The sequence below is a fragment of the Contarinia nasturtii genome, unplaced genomic scaffold (assembly GCF_009176525.2).
Source record: "Contarinia nasturtii isolate CC-2019 unplaced genomic scaffold, AAFC_CNas_1.1 Cnas_scaffold_1182, whole genome shotgun sequence".
NCBI classification, from domain to species: domain Eukaryota; kingdom Metazoa; phylum Arthropoda; class Insecta; order Diptera; family Cecidomyiidae; genus Contarinia; species Contarinia nasturtii.
This window is the reverse complement of record NW_022198526.1, coordinates 1,800,604-1,824,411: the sequence shown is the minus strand read 5'-3', so window position 1 is coordinate 1,824,411 and position 23,808 is coordinate 1,800,604. Positions and strand designations below refer to the sequence as shown.

Below are 23,808 nucleotides of genomic sequence, written 5' to 3'. Positions count from 1 at the left end.
AAATCTATTTTTAATGTGCAGTATCTGCGATTGAAACTTCGTTCACTTTCTCGGTGATGTCATTTAAATTGACTTTGGTGTTTGATTTTGCTTTGGTTGCCGTTGCCTTTGGCGATGTTTTCGTTTTTTCATTTCCACTTTTTGCGGTAGTTGCCTTTATGCCTTTTGCATTTTCCTTTGGGTTGGCTTTCTTTTGTTGACCTCTTGGCGATGAGGTTGAGCTTGAATTCTTTGTTGGTGACTTTTTTTTCGACGTTTCAGACGAAAATTCACTTTTGCTCGTTGCCACTTTTGATTTATTTGCAATGCTTTGTGATTTGGTACTTGGTTGTTGATTTGCTCCAGTAATTTTCGTGCTATTTAAGTCTTTATTGACTGTTGACGATGGTTTTTGTTCCTCAGCTGTTTTGTCAGATGTTGTCGCTTTGTTAGCGGTGTCATTTGATTTATTTGCTTGCTGTGGACTTTCCGCCTTTGGTTACATCATAACAAAATTAGTTATTGTCATTGTCATTGTCAATTATTAATAATAAACATCTGGTTAAGAAATCATACAATGTAACAACTTTGGAAATGAAAATGTAACCAACATTCTTCGTTCAAAAGAAGAATTACATTCTTGGTCCAATATTAATAACAGTCACACCATTCTCATTAGAATCAAACAAGGGAACGCATAGAAAACAATGGGTGGGCAATACTGATATATAGTAAAATTCAATCATCGAACAATCAATTGCAATTACCTAAGACTAATACTAAACAAAAGTTTTATGGTGTGGCATTATCGAAGAAAGCAAATAATAACTCGATGGGTGAAGTTTTCAATTTTAGTGGTAAAGTGGAGAAAAACAGTTCCTATCGTTATGAGAACGATTTTGTAGTGGGATAAAACAAATGAAATCATATCGCAGTGCTTATCGTCTATATTTCTATTCTCATTTTGGTATCAGCTTAACGAAAGTACTCCTCGTAGTATTTCTGTAAAAATCAAATACAAAGTTTCATCTGGTTGAAATTGCAGTGATTGTTCTGAGAGGAAATGACAGAAAATGTTGAACATAATGAATTGGCACTTGAAAATACAATGGGGCTAAAGGGAAATGTCTATGAGTCGCGCTAATCATTCAAAGTGGAAGAAAACTATGTAATTTTTATGCAAGAGAAGCTCCACCAGTAAAAAGCCTTTGACTCCATCGGAGGTTGAGCGAAAAAAAACTATTGCGATTTATTGTCGCTCATCATCCCATGCCATTCGACGCATTAATTTACATTGTTACATTCAATTGTGCCTATTCTATTATAGAGTCCACCACTTTGAATCCTATTGAAATGGGCTGTAGACACGTAAGATAAACAGCAATTACCAGAAGTCAAATATCGGTGCGACTGTTTGTTTTCGCACACAGATCGTTATCAGTGCTTTTGGGTAGCATTTACCGGTCGATATGTTTGTAAAACACCCCATATACACGCTCTATGCAAATGAGATAGCATTCGCATGCCGAAATTCAAACGTTGATATTTCATTATCAAATACGAAACAATGTAACGGCAATAATAACACGAACTCTCTAAGGTGGGAAAGCGAAGTTCGGGAAGAAAATCGATATGAGGCCATTGTTTGCGGACACTTTTTTTTGTTTTGTTGACAATTGATCGAGGTTCCCAGTGCTGTTGGGTATGCAAACACGTTTTACACATTTTACAACAACTCTATAATGGTTCGGAAATTCGAAGAAATAAGAGATGTCATTTTGTTACTTCGTAGAATGGTCCATTTGAGAAAACAATAACACGATTTTTTGTTCCAGACTTCGCAACATTTCGTTTCGACAAACAACCGAACGTGAATAAACATACAAAGTTTTCACCCAAGCGGACTATACCAACATGAGTTTGCCCGCGCACACACACACACACGCACACACCGAAAATGAACAAACTCAGGAAACGAAAACACACTTTAGTTTTTGTTTTCTTTTTATGATTCATTAGTGGCCACGGCGCTATTCATCTCACAGTTTCAGATATAGAATTGCGCGGTCATTGTTCAAGTATCAAATTCACTTAAGAAAGTGGTGTAACGTTGCAAAACTTTAAAATTCCAAAAGTAAGAATGTGAGCTCAAAATACGTATGATCGTGCACGGGAGAAGTAAAAAAAAAACGCGGCAAACACATCAATGAACCGTTGGCAAAATGGAAATATGGACTTCGTGGAATTGAGTGCTTTATTCATATTATTGTTTATGTGCTCACTCGTTCAAGTACAATCGTCAGAGTTCACACCAGAAGCATTACTTCAATTTCGTGTGTCTATCTTTTCATCTTCGTAGATGTGTGTCTATTTTTTACTAAAAGCGTTCCATAATTTACAGGCCTTGTGCATATAGTATGCATATCAATTGTGTTTTGTCTATAGTCGAAGTTAAATAGCCAGCATAAAGAATGGTAATTGTTTGAGGTTTGTTTTGAAGTTGTAAGTGAAACAATCGGTTGTTATACCTCTATATCAATCATCTGCGAGAGGAAATTTGCATGAAATAGCCATTCACGTTCACTGGCCACGTTATCGTTCGGAAATCTATTCAGATTTTAATTTTGGAATTTACAGTTCATCATACGTGATGATTCTCATTAAAAATTCCACCCGACTTCTAGCTAGCCATTTTAATAGGATTGAAGATGATGCTAGGTCAAAATGAAAAGTCACACATAATCTCGTCTGAGAAAAGTTTCACTCCATATGAAGTGTGTTCGTACTATTTTTTTATAGGTAGAAAGCCACTGATCAAATCTGATTTACGTAGAATTTCTTTGTCCAATGCTTCTAATCTCAAGTTACTTCGTGATTAAAAAGAAAATTTCGAAATATGTAATAATAATTTTGATTCAATTTTATTATCTCAATTAACACTTTAAAATGAAATTTGTTAAAAAAAACAATAGTATTATCTCTGCGCTTCATATATTTTTAGATACATGTTTAATTATACTGAATAAATTATGATGATTTCATATAAAAAATGTGTATTTATGTGTGTGTGTTTTTATAACAGATATTTCAAATGTATATAGCCCAGCTTACTGAGATCCAAACAATCAACCATACAAATTCTACAACGAACGGAACGAATGAAAAATAACAAAAATAAAATGTCAACTTTCGAAGTCATCTGATTCAAATAATTTTGTTTTTAAATAAAATTCTATATGTTTGTTTTCCGTTCCACAACGGATTCGAATTTGTCATGACCGCAATTACAAAACACGTTGATAAGAGTGTTAAGAAGTCTCATAATGCTATTTATATTTTGAATAGCAAAAAAAAACTTTACATCCGTATTCGAAGCGGTGGCAATTGAAACATCACACAATAATGTGGCCTTTTGAATGATTCATTTCATTGTTGATGCAATCATCGATCGCCACAAAACCATTTAGAAATCAATATTGTCGAAGACGGAATAACATAAATACAATGGATTAATATTTCAAATTGAATCTGCAATCAATGCGGAATGTACTATAATTTTAGTCATTTGCTTGGAATTCAGAGCAGCCTTTCAGCCCGAACATGAAAATTAGGCCCAATAATGGTCGATGGAAGGAGAAAATGCCAACAAATGTTTCTCTATAATGCATGGTCTCATGGTGAGTAAAGCGAAAAGATAAATGGTTGACGCAGTCACGATCTGAAAAGAGATATAAAGCAACCACACGGTGGCTTGCAATGTAAAAACATCGATAAAAATAAACCGAACAAAAAAAAACAGCTAGATAGTTGGCTTTAATGACTGCAAATATAATGATTCATCAGCACGAGCAATTTCAGAATTTCATTGGTGAACGATCGTTCCATGTGAATAACTACTGGCGTGCAGCTTGAACAATATGTATGTGTGTGCAACAAGTTCATGGCTATTGAATTGATTTGAGTGTAATTGAAAAAAACTGAATTATTTAAAAAAATCTCTTGTTTGAGTTTGATTCGTTGTGAAACCACATCGAATTTAAATTGCAAACGAATTAATTAAATATTCGAGTTATAGCTACTTAGAGAAAATAAGTACGATATTATTCATTTAATTTCAACTCACTGCAAATGTAAATACATTGTCCTACTTTTGTTTTTTGTTTTTGGGATTCTTTTTTTTAACTCATATAATCAATACAATAATAATTGCAACACAAGATAAGGGAGTTTTCAGTTTGTTTCGCTTGACTTAGACTGATAATATTGATTTTCTTTGCGAAAAAAAGCAGCTGCCACCACGTTACGGATTCACTAAAAATAACGAAATGGTTCGCGTTCGTGCATCTCTTGCGTCACAATTGCTAAGAAAATGAATGTTGTAGAATGACATTTGCGTTTGAATTTCAATGAAACCGACATTGCATTATTACATCATCATCATCATCATCATCGAAGATAATGTAAATGTAACGAAATGTCTTGTGCACGATTAAAATAACATTGAGCGCAAGTAGCAAACCATATAATTTGCGTTTGCATGAGAACGTCATCACAACGAATACACCGACATTTATTTCACATAGCAATGGTGTTTGTTTTTATCGTTTTCACACTGATTTTAATACCTTCACGTCAACTCATAATGCATCAAGCAATGCACAAACATGAGTAAATTGTATCGTTACAATTTTGAAATATGCCAGCAATGTTGTTGACTTAAAAACAATAGTATATCGCATACATTCACTACAATATTGAAATAAAATGTTAATCCATGTCTTTCACCCATTTACTTACAGAAACGAACAAAAATAACAAAAACGTATGAACAATTATTAACTCGTTGGTCACTTGTATCCCTTTGATGTTGAAAATAATCAATATTCAGAAAACATATGCACAAAACTTAAAAATCTAACCGAAAATCACAAAATTAAGTAGTAAAATAAAATAAAATTCATTTACAATAAACTTTTCTCCAAAGAAACATCAAAATAAATGATGAAAAATAAACAACGAAACTGAAGTACACGTACAGATCGAAATGCTCGCTTCAAACTGATATATACGATAATATTCCGTGGTCTTTTTCATTCGAATTGTTTCTTCTTTTCAACTCATATACACACATTCTCTTTTTGTTATGTTGTGCACAACAAAATCGAATCGCAATACATTGTTGATATTACGAATACATACGAAAACATCAGACATCAATACATAAGCATGATGATTATATTGTCGGTATTATTTTTTTTCTTCTTCTTCTTTCTACTTAAGTTGATGTTTGTATTGAGTTGTATATATACATGTTGAAACGAATGAGCAGTTTACATTCTTGAGTATCATTGCCTATGTTTAAGCATTTGCCCGCAATGAAAATACATGTGGATGCTATAGTCACATGTATATTATTTCACACATTATTCGTAATGCCGCTCGTGCTACACTGAAATAGGTTAGAATTTCAATCAATTCAAAAACATCGGCGTTGTATTTGTGTTCGATGTTTGCACATACTCTGCGTTGGCATTTGAGTGTTTTCATTTTTTTCTCCATATTTTCAGTGCTTTATAAGAGATATGGATTGTTAAATCACAACTACTCATGCATATATTATTTCACTCCGATTCTCGAGAATGTGGAGCGTCAATATTCAAAAGGAGTTTTGGACACATTTACGATTTTTAAAATGGATATTATTTCCAAGAAGAAGAAATTTATGTCAAAAAATTCGAACTTTTAGTGAAACAAATCGTAATCAGTTTATCTTTGCAATTATGCACATATTCAAATAATAAAGTATTCAAATTCACTCAATACTATTACCAACAACATTGTTTAATGGGCATTGAGCCAATGCTCTCTTGACAATGTAACACCAATACAAACAGAAAAATGCTCAACAATACTGATCAATTTTTTGCTCAAACAATATTCCACTCATCTAAATTATAACAGTTTATTTTGACTTATTCATTCGAAAGCATCAAGTTAAAGCTTTTTTCCACAGCTTGTTTGGCTTTTCGATAGATGTCGCTTGTGAAGTCGCATAACTTTCCTCTCGTTGTATGCTATCCAATACCATCGGCTTATACGTTTAATGTCAATAGATTCTCTTTTTTCTGCTGATTTTATCGCGAAAAATGTGCATGCATTTCTATGCATTCTACAATTTCGACATCGCTTAAGCGAGTGAGAGGCAATGACGTTGCTATACGACCTTGTGCAAAATTCACTAAGAAGAACATGAATTTTGCTACTGCGCCGTGTGTATGTATATCTTCTTAACGTTCCATCGTCGTTTAGTGGTGTTGTTTTTTAGCAATCATAATAATGCTTGTAACAAAATGACCACTTTTCTATTGACGCTGCCGATGGTAAGATAGTTGCAAAACGTCTATTCTATCGTATTTTATGACCATCATAACAATTTAGAAATTATATTAGGAGAAAAGATAATTTTAGCGGTTCTATTCCAAGAAAAATGTTGTCAGCGTTTGTGTTGATCATGTTGAAACATGTCATTAATTCTTCAACTAGATTACAGGTTTCTTCGGCATTTTCAACAACAACATCAACAAAAAATTTATCGATGAAAATGAGTTGCCAGAGATATGGATTGGATGATAAAGAGTCTCTAATTTGTTAAAAGACCACAAATAACCATCGTTTTTCAATTCACATTCACAAAAGAGGTTCGTTTAACATTAAGTCGATGGTTTCGATTTCGGTGCTTAACAGTAGAATCTTATTTCTATACCAAATGACGATAGAATGTAAAATATAAAGAACAAATGGATAGGAGGGCGTCCTTGGATTTTATACAAATTTGAAAGCAATGTTTTGTTAAACGATTGCTCTTTGGTGCACACCGTTTTGAACAAATTTAAAACAATCGTTAGCCTCCGATTTAACGGGTAAGTTGAGATTTGTAGCTAATTATGTTGACTTAAAGGCACATTTATAATCGTTGGAAGTGATACAAAGTCAATTCAGATTGGATTAAATTGGATGTACCTGCACTGCAAACGAACCGTGAAATAAAATTGAACCTTGATCTAAATGTTTAAATGCACACGAGAGAAAATTCAAATCGAATGTTGACCACTGAAAATCACTATAATAATCAGTTATCTACCGAAAAACCTTCTTATAATGTTAACTGTCAAATTATATCAAACAAAAATGATCGGTCGCAATCCAATGAACCACAATGTAAATATGTTCATCAAGAAAAATAAACCGCCAGCCTTCTGGCTATGATATTGGTGTTTTTTCTCATAATCTGACAAACAAGATGTGATGTAATAACATTTGAGAATTGCTGCAACAATGTGTCTCAGCATATAAATTTAAATAGCACCTCATTCACACATACAAAATCCACGACATTATTGCTCGTGACTTTAGACCTAAAAATCCAATCATGCATCAAACAGATATCTGTCGCGGCGGAGCACCTTAATTCATTTGAATAATCCGCTAAAGTGCACAACTTCAATTATTAATCAGAATAATTTTGTTAGCGAAAAAAAAATATTCCGATTCAATCAAATATGGTAAATCTGAATTCAAGGGCCACAGAATATCATGTCTTAAAGGTGGTTTCGTATTATTTTTTTCATTATTGAATTTTAAGTTTCACGAAAATGTTCGCAGGCCTGATCTTATCGCGTTTTTATGAGACTTTTCTATACTATACATATTCAATATTCATCACATACGCCGAGTTCAACACAATTTAGATGGCCAAGCCGAGTGTACAATTTATATATTATGTTATTTATGAATTCATATATATAAGTGTGTCCCACAATGGATATACGAAACGTCGCGTCATAATCGGGCCACACCGAATAGAAAGTTTCTTCGTATGACATTATTCACAACAACGTTGTTGTTGTTTTTTTCTGTTCAATTACAGTGTCCCATTCAAATTCCGTTCCCATATGATTCTCCCATAAATTGCAACTTTATATTCAAAATGAAAATGAATAATAAAAAAGAGAGAAAAAGTTTGCGCTTTCATTTCAATTACATAGGGCGACCGGAAGTTCATACAAATTCAAATAATAAATGTCATCTATGGCGAATTTATGTGTGTTCTTACTTTAACAAACAAACAAAAAAGATTGATTCAAAGTGACAATCAGGTTGATGGGCGTAATTATCATCGACACGTCGATTCACTGGTGTGGTGTTTGTGAACTAGAGCAGAACCAGTTTCGATTTCACTTGGGATTGATAAAATGGTTTTTCTGTTGAAAATCAAACGTGTCAACGCTCGATGTGCGTGGACATTTTTTTCTCAGTTTTCTTTCTACTCTTTTTTTATTGAATATGACAAGCGATGATGTTGCTTATAATTTGAATGCATAAAACCCATAAATAGGCAATTGATGACTATTCCAAGCATATCAAATTGATGAACAAATCTGAAAAAGCTACTAATTATACCGATGTAAAATGACAGATGCCAAAAGATATATTCTAAACCAAGACCCCAGCTTTGGAAGAAATATAATTTAGAAGATGAATATAATGCCGATCAGTGTGATTTACATACCTTTTGTGGAGGAGGAGTAGTGCTCGAGATTGTTGCTGATTTATCTTTGATAATTTTCGATTCTGAAAGGAAAAAAAGAGAAACGAAATGAGCTTGGAGAATTATCTTAATAATCTGAAATTAACTTTCAACGAAAATTGTCTATGCCAACCCATTGATTTGCATGTTAATTATAAACTTTGCCTATTTACTCAATTCATTTGAACCAACATACGCCCATGGTTTTTCTCCGAGCATTTTCTTATTATGAATATAGCGTAAAAGAGCAAAATCTATTCAAATAATTGCAAACTTTCACATATTGGTTTTGAGCAGCAACAAAAAAAACGAGACCGCAATTCATCCAAGTGCACTTATTTAAGCAAGTCATTTGTGTATGCAATATTGTTTGCTGTCATTTGAAACAATGAACATGTTATAAGTTATTAACACCAATCGATATAATGGAGCGCACACACCACATCGCATTCAAAAAACGTTTGGATACAGTTAATGCTGTTCTAAATATTGCACATACAAAATGAACATGCATAATAGTACAAATTGATTCGAATGGACCGAATTCATTTGCATAAATATTCAAAATGAATGAAAATTATAATGATGTTTGTGTTGACACAATATTTCAAAGTTCTTTCTTGTTTCCATAAGAAAAAAAATATATGGTTGGGCATTGTACCGAGTGCAAAAATGTTTTTCAAAACTATCAGTGTATTGACGGAAATTTTATATACACACCACTACATGTATCCGGCGAAGCGAGAATGACATAAACGGTTTTTATTGTTCGACGGCTGATCCATTACCGTATCGCAGTCAAAGCGATTTGTTGCTTTAAACGAAAAGAAGAAAAGGTTTGTTGCAAGGCGTTAATGGGTTTTCGACTTTAATTAGAATTCATTGTCCTATTTTCGGAAAATGCATTGAAAATTAGATCGTCCATTGAAAATTGTGTCGGCATATTTAACGATTGAAATTTTATATATTTACGTCTTTTATACTAGACCAAATCAATTAAATTTATTGGTCTATTCACTTGGCGCTATACTGATGGATATAAGACTCGAGAATTGATTCGATTTGTTTGTATGTATGTCAACTCTTGATACGATTTGTTCAATTTCATTCGAAGCAATATCATAAGTAAACATGGTAATTTATGTTTATTGTTTATGATTTATTTTACTCATTTTTTTTCACTCTCCAAAGAATCGTTTCGAGTCTGTTCCATATTTCATAGGCGATAGCTATATTTATTATTGATAATAAATGGAGTAGTTTACATTATTTCTCTTCCTTCATTCAGTCGCATTCATTTCAAGTGGTACTTTGTTCGTTAATGTCTTGATTATTTTTTAAATAAATCGTCTTTCTGCAAATTCATTCAGTCGAACGACCAGAATAACAACTGGCCAATCAATCAACTATAATTATGGAATGTGTTCAAAAAAGAAGCAAAAATATCAACACTCGTTTCATCACAAAGCTTCTTCATCTTCTATGCGGTTGCCCATTTTCAATATTGAGATATAGATTGGTTGCTCTAATGATTGGAGCCATTTGAGGTTCAATCAAAATCTGTTTCAATTAACTATCATCAACAAACTGAAGAGAAAAAAAATCTGATCGGCAACTCTTTGAAAAAACGGAATATCTTCAAATTCTAATGGGACCGATATTATATGGCTCTACTGCTTCAGAGTATAGGTTAAATTAAGAAAAATTGATGCTGAAATTATAGCTCAAGAGTTTTGATGTGATCGTGATTCAATAATGGTTGGGCCGATGTCTATCAGTTGATATCTGACTTTCATGAATATAATTCGAGTGGAAATGGTCTGTCGTGCTGCATATTCAAATTTATGTGATCCTCTTTGTTTCATTGAAATGATTTTTTGAAAAGCGATGACCCAGATATATCAAACAGCATAAATGCGCATCTATTTTGTTGAAAGAACCAAATAAACAAACATGATCGATCGAATACGCTTGATTTTATGCTGATTAGCAGACAAATTCGAATGAGTATTTTACTATTTCGAACGTGGCCAGAATCGCAAATGGAACAAGATTGATTTAGATCAGTCCAAATTATAATAGCTAATTCTACGAAAATTGCTTGTAGAAAGGGACCGCTTTTCAACAAGAATTTGCCATAAATATAGATACACAGGTCTTGAATAAGTCAACGTAACACAACTTAACGAACGTAAGAAAAATATATTTCTAACCACATATCTTGGGTCAGCCGTCATGCATTTCGACACTGTTAACATTTTTATGTTGGAATTACCGTTGATTTGCATACCTTCATCAAAATAGCTTGCAATTATTTTCTATACGATTTTTGCTCTTTTTTCTATCTCTATCTCTCTCCCTATGTGTGTATAATAATTACATCTTTAATGAGGTTCAAAGGAAAACTTAAATTGCCATATTTTCTGGTATTTCATGTTGAAATTGGGCAGTAAAGTTTTCATCGAAATAAAGAGCCAGGCTGCATAGAATGCAATGCACGGGCATCATGCAACAGGCAATACAACACTCAATAATAATGTAAGCCGATGAAAACAAAAATGTGTACGAAGGGAACTTCTAAATGATATTTTATTGAAAATCGAAGTTTTTAATGCTGGTTTTCAATTTTATTTTTATGGCCTATTAAAACATTGCACCACGGTGGAAATAATGCTGAAAACATGAGACGCGCGTGTGTCGCGACACTCTAGTGATAGTGACTAAAACCATAACATGCAAAATGCTAGCCACAACGGCAACATTTCCACATTCACACACACCGCGAATATAATACGCGATGTATAATTGCGATGCAAGTTTTCTATGCATTCGTACGGCATGTGTATGTATGGTATGCGAAGTGAAACAGCAAGTCGCAAACATGCTCGAGGTTTGTTTCTTTCTATTGGCATGTCTGATGCATGTGTCTCTTTTGCGTTTCGTTTTCTTACTCGACTTCAGGTACCGAAGTTGAATACACTCAAAAAAATTCAGGAAATCTTTAAGCCTCAAATAAAATTACATTGAATATAAAAAAAAGTAAACAATTTAATGGTATACAACAGATATTACGCTGACAGTTTCAGTTGAGATGGCCGCAAAAATGGCTTGCTTCTTGTAAGACATCATTGCAATTGAAAAAAATAAAATGCATGAATAGAATGTTATATAATAATTTTCGAACATGTTCACCATTAATACAATATCATAACCCAATTTTCATTGAATGCAGTTGTAGGCAATTGGAGAACAAAACAAAAGTAAATATCGCTATCGATATCGATACATCTCAATGCTAGTTTAAATCGAGACACAGAAATAAATGGTTTCCATAACAGATATGCAATGGCGGCAAAGATAAAATAGTAATTGATTTTGATTTCAATTCTTTTTGTAACAACATCTACATATTTTCAATTGCTCGTAACATAGATTTTTTGATTAGAGTTAATGTTACGTTTGTTTTTTATTATTTATTCTCGTGGCAAGCGAGAGAGACCAACTTTGGTTGGACCAATTTTGAATGAACTTTTCTCGCATCACTGGTTAAGGTCGATTTTATTGAATTGTTTGCCATTTATATATTTTAATGAATTACAAGCAGTTGCTTTATTAAAAACAATTGTCAAGAAGAAAATAAAGATCTCATAATAATTTTTCGATGTAGGTCGACAGCGTGCATGACTATGATATATATAAAGTGTATCATTGCTTAAACATTTTCTATAATAGTTTCACTATTTTTTTCTCTTCTTGCCTTCCTCCGTGGCCAGTGGTTTTACAAGCAAGTGTATATAGATAAAAAAGAGTTCACGAAGAAAATTACTTGAAAAGCAAACTGTATTTTTTTGGCAATAACTACATCGTGCCGTGTAAAACCGGAACAGATCGTGGCTGTGGTGAATGTCTGTCTATTAGTGCAATGTTAATCATTTTTAGATATCTATTGGCCATATCCCCTCGACCGGGCCTTATAATATATTGATACTTGTAGTCATGACTGAAAGGCATAAAACATGCTGTAGATCGTAAATCGGCTGTGAGAAGCAAAAAAAGGAACACAAAGACAGATCAAGAAAAATGAAGCATTTGCTTTTTTAGTGTAGTGGCTTTTGGTTTTGTCTCGTCAACGAATTGAATGTAAATGATCATTCGAACGCATTTACATTTTTTTCTCCGTTCGTGTTCAGTTTTTTTTTCGTTCATTTTCTAGATTTTTGCCTATTTTGCAAACCAACCTGCCTAGCGACTATATATGCAATCATGCATGCCTCGCGACGTGAAAACACCTGCATTTATGGTTTTGTTGTCTTGTTCGGTGGGTTATTGCACCATATAGACAAACGGCAAAAAAATTGAAGGCAAAATGCACTGCATTCACGTGTTGAGCTATGCTGCGATGTTAATGTACACATATATAGCCATAACCAGCAGCCTATGCATTTCGACTTGACTGCCTCTTTTAAATAATCCACTGTGTTGAGTTTTTCTTCTCTTTCTCTCTCTCTCTCCCCCTCTCTGAATACTTTCCCGAAGTTTATCTCGCAATAATTTTGTTGTTATAGTGGTCATTAAACGTGATTTAATTATTTGTTGGATGTATATACATTTCAACTCTGTTTTTAGAATTACCGTGAAGATTTATCGGAAAAACGATTGCAATTTTAATGTACACTTCCCATCTACCACCGAATATATTGACTTTCCATAAAATTCCGATTGCTTATTTGTTCTACACTTGTGTTGTAAACTTAATAATAACTATCTTACGATACAACCATATTCGATTTGTTACAACATTTTTACATGTGATTGAGCTGGATTTTGTTTTATCTCCTATTCGATTCGAATCGAGATCAAAGTCGTCATGATTTAATTGCAGTGTTTAGATCAAGCTTAACACTTGAAATAACTTATTTAGCACATTTAAAATTTAGAAATATATTTTTACTTTCGCATTTGATGTGAATTTCGTAATTGCCGAAAATAGATGAACTAAAAAACTTTCCCGAACCTTAAGAATAAATTTCGTTTATAATTTTCGATTCATTAAATTTTGAAATCTCCTGTTTCTCTCTCTCTCTCTCCCTCTCAACAGTGGTGACAGTTCGATATAAATTAATGCAAAATTTAAGACTGAAAGGCGCTGCAATGCTAAATTGAGCTCAACGCGAAGGGAATAAACTATAAAAAAAGAAAACAAAGTGAAAAATAGCACTGGAATTTCGTTGTGTGATTCACTTAGTTACATTTGTAGTACGATGTGAACATTACGAGCGTACGATTCGATGAAATATGGCAGAACAATTCACATTTTGTAAGATGTTTTGTAAATGGTGTTAACTAACTAAGCATCTTGTTGGTTTTATTCGTTTTCAAAGCTTACATTTTCGCCTCTTGACATATGAAACGAATGTGAATCTCGTAAAATACAACGAACATTCATTTTCTTGCACGAGATACATTCAGATGCATCCTACATGAAAAATGTTACGAAACAGAATCCATGAATTGAAATGCGAACGGCAAATAACAAAATACTAAGTTCAGGCAATGTTTTTCCACTCTTCATCTGACAAAATGATTATAAAGCGAGTGTGATAATCGCATTTCTGTTGTGTATCTTTCGAAAGTCGCCGGGCTCATAGAAATCGGTGACTGCGTTTATTTCGTTATGTAAAGAACTTTTCGAATTGTAAAGGGTATTTGAAAGAGGTTTTATTCAGAATAAAAAAATCTAGTTCGTTTTTTCTTTAAACTAGTTCGACTCAGTTAGAAATAGGTGAAAATGTGGCCAATAGCATTTTGATATAGAACAAATTTGAAGGTTGTCAATTGCTTATTCAAATGATATGAAGGCAGTAAATGAAAAGAACGTATGCAATTATTGAGTAGATGTTTGCATGCCAACTGAATAAAAATAGAGAGAGAGAGAGAGAGAGAGAGAGAAAGAGAAACCGATCAGAAATAGAGTCTGTCTCGAACCATTCGAACATAGAATACCACAGATCACGGTTTGTACAATAATCGTGTTTATGCGATTTCCTATGCACTTCATTCGATACGTGTACAATCTTCGTATTTGTGATTTATTCAATTTTGTGCTTGCAGCTTTCGCTGCAGTTTGCGGTCATTGTTCGTTGCTGCATAAGAGAGAAATGTCAGCAGGGAGTCCCAGTGCATATCGCACATATAGCAATGTCGAGAGTGTTTGCGTGTGGGAGCACTAAAATAAATAAGCATCGATTCACAAATTGTACAAAAAACGAGAACGAAGCTTTAAATGAAAGAGAGAGTTTTTGGGATCGAAAGTAAAACTTACCTTTGCTTATTTTCGATTTCGTTTGTATACGAGTGTATTTCATGTGTCTTTTTTGGCATAGTTTTTAACTCCCTAGGGACTTATTCTCTGATGAATGGCAGAATAAATATGAGAAATTCATTTTCTCTGACATCACTATTTAGTTTTTTTTTTTAACTTTTTCTTTCCATTTCCTTTCTAAAAACTGAAGAATGATAAGATTGCAATCGTCACAGTTAACTTTTATGTTTTATTTCGGAAAGTTTTATAAATGTCCCCTGTCCATCTACCAATAGTTGTGTGTTGGACAGACTAAAATTGCGACAATTTTTTTTCGATACGTTCGGGAGATGTTTGAGAAACAATTCTCATAAAAATGTAACTGTTTTCAATTAAAAGTAAAAAAAAATACATTTTTTTATTTGCACCTTTGTAATTTGAACTGAACAGTTATAATTTTTGTATATTTCCACAATGATGTTATAAATCGCCAATGAAGTATGCACATGTGTATGATTTTGTTGTCGGTACACCATTGAATTATCTCATCTTTTTTATTCAACTTTCTCGTCCGTGTATCACGTCTCCTTGATATACGCTACACGGCTAAAGATCGATATAAATTGATACAGGAAATGTATGCTTTCATGCTCGGTTACTTTTTTATCGGTTCAATCTTTTTCTCTTCCTCTCTCTCACTCTAACACACACACTCTCTTTCAACTCTAGCATTAAATGAAGAATGACTCTTGAGTTTAGGCCCAAAGATGTGTTTTATTTGTTTTGAACCTCATTCACCGAAGGACGCATTTCACATCTATGACATTTCACCTTTTTTTGCGGTGTAACATAGTATCGATTCAGCGAATACTATCTCTTGCGAAACGAAAATGAAAATATTGCATATACGAACATTAAGACGAATTGAATGTTCACATTGATCGTAATACTGGTTAAAAGATTCATCGAATATAAATTGATGAATGTTATCGATGTTGGAGACCATACGTTTGAAACTGAATTACGAGACAACTTCATTTTCTGCGTAATTCAATTGAATCGACTGATGCAAACAGAATGGTGCGCACTGTACAGCGGCGGCTGAATGTTTCGATCAAAACTTTCACTAATTTCCATTAATATGAAATATGTGGTTCAATCGATTGCCCGTATGTGCACATGCAAGTTCAAAGTCGGATACAAAAGCGATATATCGATTATTTTTGTCTGTCTGTTCGTTATTAATATAACAACATTGAACATTTTAAATACCTATGACAATTGAATGTTAGTTTGCCTTTGCATAGATTTTCGCAAAGCAAAAACAACGATTAAATTCAATTGCAATTTAAATCAAAAACATATTCGCAACTGACTAACATATCACCGTGTTTAAAATATACATATTAAGCCAGTTCATTGGGTTTCTTTTTTTTCTCTCTCTCTCTCTACACACATATGATATACAATTCGCTATTTGTCTTAAGTTTATCTCCGTCTGAATGTTAAATCGTGGAAAAACTGCATGTAAATCGATTATTTGAGTGACCGCATAGAAAATGCAACGAAGAAAAAAAAAGAAACAAGCAATCATCGCAAGAGAATTAGAAGTGAGTTCAACATTATTTAAAGGCAAACACTTTATGCTGGCGGTGAATTGCATTGAACAGAAAACGAAACTATTACTCGACTCAATTTTAATAGTAACTGTTTGGCATACCCACTATGAAGTGAGGCACACATATGCGGCTGTACGGTATAGTATTATGTGTATCAACATGTATATATTCACTTTGCAAGTGCAATGACCAGAGAAACTGTAAATCAACGAATACCGATTGCAATTAAAAATAACGAAACAAAAATAAAAACCAAAAGCAAAAAACGAACCCATAAAAGAACTGGGCTCTGTATGCTTTTTGTTTCGATTATGATTAAATCGAGAGGAAACCGAAATGAGCAAGAGCACGCGTGCAAAAGAGAGAAACGATACACGAAAATGTATGTACGATGCAGGTCAAAACTTAAAATGAATGTAAGCACTAGAAATGGCTATACAATATTTACGCTTTTTTTGGAAAAAAGCTACATAAAGCAAAATCGTTTAAATTTACTTTCTCAGGACCAACCGGCTAAGCCTATGAAGAGACAAAATGCGAATTCCCCTCATCTGTGCCATCTTGTATTCCATAGTTGAACTCCCATTAGTTACAAAAAGAGAAAAAAAACAACAACAGTAACATGGCTACATAGATCTGTTGACCAGTGATATACGTATAACAATGGAATGAAAGAATGAAGAAAGCGTATATGTGTATGTATACATCAGCACGCATAGATGTACAGCTCTGTGTGGCCGTGCTATTGTTGTTATTTTTTCTCTTTTTCATTTCAATGCTACAGAATTAAATTCAGTTTTTCGATCTAATTCGAACTAATGTGAGGTGGCGCTGATCAGTTGCGTTCGCATAAAAAAGTTCCCAATCTCATATACGCCAACCCCGCTTGCTCAGGACATTTACACAGACCATTGATTCTACAATTTTAGCTTCGAATAATAATAATTGAATAGCAGTTGATTGAATTATGTTTAATTTTTTATCCACTATTTACATATTCGATCGTTTTATTTTCTTTTTTGTTTCGATGATAATTCAATTGGGAATTCAATTGAAACATTTTTTATTATATTTTCATTCTCTTTGCATCATTTCAGAAATGTGTCAAGAGTTTAATGTGAAAACATGATGTTTATTTAGCGTCTGTTTGAACAGAAACATTGATGTACCACTATAATAATTTTGTGAGAGTAAGAGTCTCTGCCTGTACATATCACGTATAAACTGCATGAGATAAAATGAATGTAAACAATCTCTTTCCACTTGATATAAATAAGCGGGTCAGCCAAGAGTTATCAATAAATTCTGTTCGCAACATGCTTCAAATAGCATGGGGTGGAGAAAACATGTGAAAATGTGTTCTTTGTGTTTGCGATCGTGGTCATTTTCGCAACAAAAGAAACAACATCGAAAAAAGCAAATTAACTCTTTAACCGTTTTAAGTTGCCATTCAGTTAGATGAGGCCATTGTTTCAGCATGCTGGTAGAAAATGATGACCCATTGAAAACCGAAATCGATTATTTCCACAAATATCACGTTTTTTAATGTATATAAGTCATAAAATTTGGTTTTCCTAACGAAGTGCACCTTCGCGCCTATAGGTGAAGATATCTAACTCAGCCGTTGAAAGAGCAATTTAAATTGTTTATATGATCGTTATTTTTACCATTTTACTATTATGATACAAAACTGTTCAGTTTCCGAGCACCTTCCAAATGTTTTGGTCAGCTGACCTACTTGTCTTAAACAGCCTACAAACAACCGACCGTTTGCCGATCACTTAAATCAATTTTAAAATCCACGTCAACGTATAGATGAACGGAACTTCGCGTAAAATGATTTAATCGACTCTTATCACTTTAACTAGCACTCAATAAATATCGTGTAGTTTCAGTCATTTGCATTCCATTTTAAACGTATTTCATATTTTTTTCAATATTAATATGATTGATATTATACCTTTCTCCTTTGAGAAATTTACATTTTTATTAGTTGCGGTTAGCAGTTCAGTTTCATTATGGTAATTAATGTTCATTGGTTTTTTTTCTGCTTCTTCTTTTTCTTGAAACCCAATTTTTCGCAATGTAAGATCATTTTGTAAACACTTTTAAAATGAATCATTAAACTAGCGTTGCAAATAGGAAATGGCTCTAATTATGCAGAAAGACACAACAAATTGCTTTTAATGTAGCACGTGTTGTATTGATGCACGGTGTTCAATGTTTTCATGCTTTCAAGTCTAAATCAACAGCATTTGTATAGATTTTGTGTCATTTCCGTTGAATACACATCGCAGAAAGGAAAAAAAGACAAACAATGATGGATCTACGGCATCAGTGTGTGCAGCGTATGAAAATCAAAAGTTTGTTGACCCATCGTGCTAATTTCTACATTCATTCAGTATATAATATGAGTTGTTTCTCTTGATTGAGTCATTCTGCAGTGAAACAAAATATTGGTGGAAACAATTTCATATTCGTTTAAATTGAAAACAGTTTCAACCACAATCCAGTTGAATATTTCATTCTTCTTTTTTCGGACGAAAACACGAAAAAAGGCGATCGAAACAGAGAAATGAAACTTGCAGATGAAATCTTTGCATGATGGGTGCTTACTAATGGAGAAACGGTTTTTCTCTGTGTGTTTGCCAAGACGAATCATTGTGTTCATTCATTCGATAAAAGATCAAGCCTTTTGACGCAGTTTTGTAATTGCACTTATAAATTGCTTAGATAGACGGAAATGGCAAAAGAAAGCCATCAGAAAAAAATGGCCATCAATGCAAAGCAGTGTGCGCACGGCGCACCGATGAAAAATGTGAATAGAAGCAGCAACGAAATCATCATCATCGGCTGCATTGGTGTGCTTCGCGCCGCGCGCACACATCACGATAAAGCCATTTGAAGGTGTTTGATGTTTACGTGATAACGATTATTGTAGTTATTACCATCATAGATTTCTTATTTTCAGTTCCATTCTATATTGTTTGGCCATTTGTGGTTGTGGCTGTGCGATCGCAGTGCTTTTAACACTTGCATTTCATTCAGTGTGTATGACGCTTTTATTTATGATTTGTTCGTATGTATTTTTTCGTACATATATACTCTAAGAATCATCTTATGAGTCATATAACATTATTGTGGTATTATCATAGGCACTGGAATTGATTTATGTGCCGTGTTTTCATTTATGTAGTACAGAATCCAGCAGAAGCAAAACAAAAATCATTGAGGAGAAATCGCTTAAGCTATCTTGTGGATTGTGTGCGATTGCATCGTTGAGTAGTTGCACACAATGCACATGCAATTTTAACGTTAAGTCTTTTCTCTTTTTGACTTGTGTATAAATAATTATCACGACACAATTACACATTCGGTCTGAAACGAGCGAGAGACCGAAAAAAAAACAAAACATACAAAAACATTATCACGGGACACAACTGAATAAACACAACATCACTCGTGTCTGATTTTAGATAGCGAACACATTTAATAGTTCGAGTTATTTTAATTAAAATTTATTTCTTATATTGGTGTTGACGACCGTGGTCATTTGAGTATATATCTCTCTTATGCTTGCTGCATTTGCTTGTAGATCGCTTTTTTTATTCATACATGGAGCATTTTAGTGCCTGTGTCGTCGATGATGATTGTTATTATTGTCACTTGCCGCGCATGAATGTACAACACTCTCGAAACATGGCAAGTCCATTTATTTGAGCAAGCAAAAAAAAGCGCGCACAGCTTGCGCAGCTTGAATGTGTATCGTCTCTCGATGCTTTTTGTAGATCAAAATGAGCTGAATTGTGCTCATGCGTGTGTGTGAGTTAGTGTATATTCATTTTGGTGTCCATTAGACCGAGAAATTCAGACATTGTACGAGATTGCGTTAACAATAAAAATTAGATGCAATAAACGACGGGTAGTAATTGGAAAACAAATTATGGCAATTGGTTCAAGTCTTTGGCACAATCAGCCGGCAAACAAACGCAAGTAGCTCATTTATATTGTCTCAACGTACAGCTTTCCATTCTCTCATTTTCGAAATCGACCAACAAGAAGTCATCAGAAAACAGAACATACACTTGGTTTGGTGTCGCGGCAACTTTTTATTTGATATATTTACTGTTAGTTTCTGACATCATAATTCCATGCAGTGTAATTGAAAATTCAGGTCTTTGACATTGCATGCAAATTATGTAAAAATAAATATCATTCTAAAACTATGGCACAACCACATATTTTTAGTTGTTTAATTACACGAATATGAAATAAGTGTGTAAGTGCACGTTGTGAAAATGGAGAGACAGAGAGAGAGAGAGAAAAAAAACACTTCATGAAAATCAACAGACGTCGTTATTGAGAGACACTACGTCATTTTAACACTACATAAAGCACACCAACTTCACCAACAAGTTATCGTGTAGTTTATGACAGAAAAAGATCAAAGAGCAAAGTCATAAACTGATACGCACAGAATTAAAATGTGACGGCATGAACGTTGATATGATTGACACAAGTGAGCGAATAACACTCACAGCGTGTGTCACAGCAAACCGTAATTATATCTCGTTGTAATTGTGATTTGCGACATTTCTTTTGTTGCGAAATTACTTCCTTGAAGGGAACAAACAAATTAGATGTTATGACTATCACTTACCCTGTGATGCAAATCGTTGATAGTACTGCGACAAATATGTTAGAATCGAGAGTCTGTCGGGGACATCATACATCGCCATATCAGCTGCATCTAGCAAAGCAGGAATACCAAGGTGCTTTTCGGCCATTGTGAATGCCAACTCATTGTTATAGTAAACATCGGCTTTGTTCAATTTATCAAAATCACTGTAAATTCGGATTACAAAGACAGAAGAAAAAAACATGTATTTTTTAATAAATCTCAAAAAGAATCTGGAATTATTATTTTATGTTTATTCATCAAAAATTCATCACAACTTTTACAGTTAGATTATTATTAGTTGAATACAAAGTTGAATATATGTTGAATACAAAGATTTATTAAGTCAAATTAAAAGCATGCATATGTGTTTATTGTTTTTGCTGCCGTAAATTTTTTTTATTAATTTTAACTTGTTTGAAAAATTTTCGGTATTAGTTGAGTTGAGACAATGGAGAAATGACCGTGATATTGACACAGTGTGCGATAATTTATAGCATTTTATGTTCGTATAGAAGAAATTTGAGTAGATGTCATTGTAATATGAGTTTATGATCGTGAACACAGTTTCATAGCACCGCTGGACCTACGACAAATTGGAATAGGCAAGCAATACATCAGTAGGTCGAATAACGATTGCAAAATAACAATCAACTTTCTACAAGTTGCTCTAATTACATGCATATTTGAATAGGAGAGGTATAATCATGTCGATCGACCAATTATAACCATGCATGTAAGCACGAATTAGATTCATTTTAATCATAGAGCTCACGCATCCAGCTCAATCGAATTAAGGGAAAATATATGAGCACAGAAATTATTCCAAGTGCTCATTTTTCTGGCTTGAGGCTATCGAAACATTTAAACGGGGAAAAAAATATATGTTACTTTCGAGCATACAAAAAATGTAGTACATCAAGAGAGTTTTTACGCCGGTAACATAAGAAAGCACACCTTTTTCACGATGACATATTACAATAACCACATTAATGTTTTTGTTGTTCGGTTTATATGTCAAAAGATTATCATTATAGACTGAAAATCCATCACCCACATTTTCATGATTTCCGTCTTTGTACAAAGTCTCATTTTGATCATTAAATTTCCATTAAATTGTAGACTTCTCAACAAATTCCATTCACTCAGCTCGGCACCATATGCGTACGCGCACACATTCATACTTTGTCAAATTAAAATCTAATAAATCGTGCTTTTGATCAAATGCGAACAGAATGATGCGTGTGCGTGGTCAGGTTTATTGCCCTGTCTCTCTATTGTTGTGGAACTGATTGTCAGCCTGTTTAAGTGCCTATATTTCATGTTGAGAGGTGCGTTTTATGGCATTTTAATATATTCCAATTTTAGTCGGCGATTTAGTCATTCATAACATCCAAACTTTAATTGTGGCTCAGCATTCGTTTTTTACCGTTCGTTGAATTTATTCAATTTTCAAGAATGAAACAAAAACAACAACAACGACAACAACGACACAGCACTCAATTCGACAATAATCGAAAGTACTTACATTAAATCTGGTCGAAAGTGGTGAACCAGGGCACAGAATGCCATACCGTCCTTCCACGACGTAGTCATGTTGTGGATAACAATACCAGGGTAGCCTTCAATTTGACGACGGCACCACATCTCAAGACCTTTTGTTCCTCGATTCATTGTGTACACGATTTTCCAATGATTCAATCTGTTTTAAGAAAAAAAGAAAGAAGGAAGAGAAAAATTAGTAAAAGCGGCACAAAAACAAAAATACAAAACATTATCTTTTAATAGCGACAAAAAACTGTCTCACTAAAATCCAAGTAGATTGAAGTCACAAATAATAAATGAGAAAACGCAAGACAGGTAAAATGTAGCGTTATTCTCTTTTCAATAAATTCAAATGTAAAACGGTTTTAAATATTATGTTGTTTGTTTTAACGGTCAATTCTCACTGTTTTTGCGCCTGGAACTTAATTTGCTTATGAGAAATTTATCACGTTCTCTTTATTTAATCCTTTTTTGGTATTTCTGCGGAACACTCTTTTTTCCCATTTATTCGCAGACTTGATTATTTCAACAACTGATCTTTTTATATTGCGATTTAAAATGATACCGATGGCCGGCGCAAAAAAAGATGCGAATCCGACAACGACTTAAATTGTTCAAAATGTCTACTTTTGACAATTCAATTAAAAGAAAAATTTTAATTCGAAAAAAAAAAGAAATATCTTTTCATTCATTCATTGCCAGATATGTAATGTTTTTTCTTTCGATCCGTTGTAGAAAGTGTCCACAGATTTTTAGCTCATGTCACAGAAAAAACAAAAGTAAAAACACAAACAACATGAAATAGAAAATGTAAACATGTATGAAAAGTGTTTCGCATGCAAGCCAAGAAAAAAAGTGTGTATATCAACGATATATTTAATCACTCGCTTCGCTGATTATTATATGTACACACACAAACCAAGTTGACACAAGATTGAAATTGTACACTTTACGTTGACTTGATAACTTGACACATTTTATGTAATTAGAAATATGACGGTTTTTTTTCGCAGTTGGAAAACGAACGATGTGGCGATCTCACGTCAATTAGATAGTGATAGGTTTTGGAGATGAAAAAAGAAACCCGTCTGCCATTCGA

General features: G+C 33.5%; 2 protein-coding genes across 5 annotated transcripts in view; both read right to left on the bottom strand.

The window, feature by feature from the left end:
* The window catches only part of LOC116344827 (general transcriptional corepressor trfA), a 29,884-nt gene extending 8,682 nt beyond the window's left edge, over positions 1-21,202 (bottom strand). Inside the window, exons 1-2 of one of the 4 annotated variants that reach the window (XM_031773606.1) lie at positions 21,147-21,202; positions 8,549-8,610 (exon numbers count right to left, since the gene is read on the bottom strand). The gene's annotated coding sequence lies outside the window, so the exon portion shown is untranslated. Of the gene's footprint in view, positions 1-746; positions 982-4,776; positions 4,869-4,944; positions 5,049-8,548; positions 8,611-21,146 lie in introns of those variants that run through there. The other 3 variants (XM_031773607.1, XM_031773609.1, XM_031773610.1) reach the window with 3 other exon arrangements.
* On the bottom strand, positions 11-22,838 carry LOC116344928 (MICAL-like protein 1). Its single transcript, XM_031773791.1, has 4 exons — positions 22,693-22,838; positions 21,147-21,331; positions 8,549-8,610; positions 11-472 (listed from the first exon to the last, which is right to left on the bottom strand). The coding sequence occupies exons 1-4, from the start codon at positions 22,836-22,838 to the stop codon at positions 11-13; spliced, it is 855 nt and encodes a 284-aa protein (XP_031629651.1).
* Between the last annotated feature and the right edge of the window lie 970 nt (positions 22,839-23,808).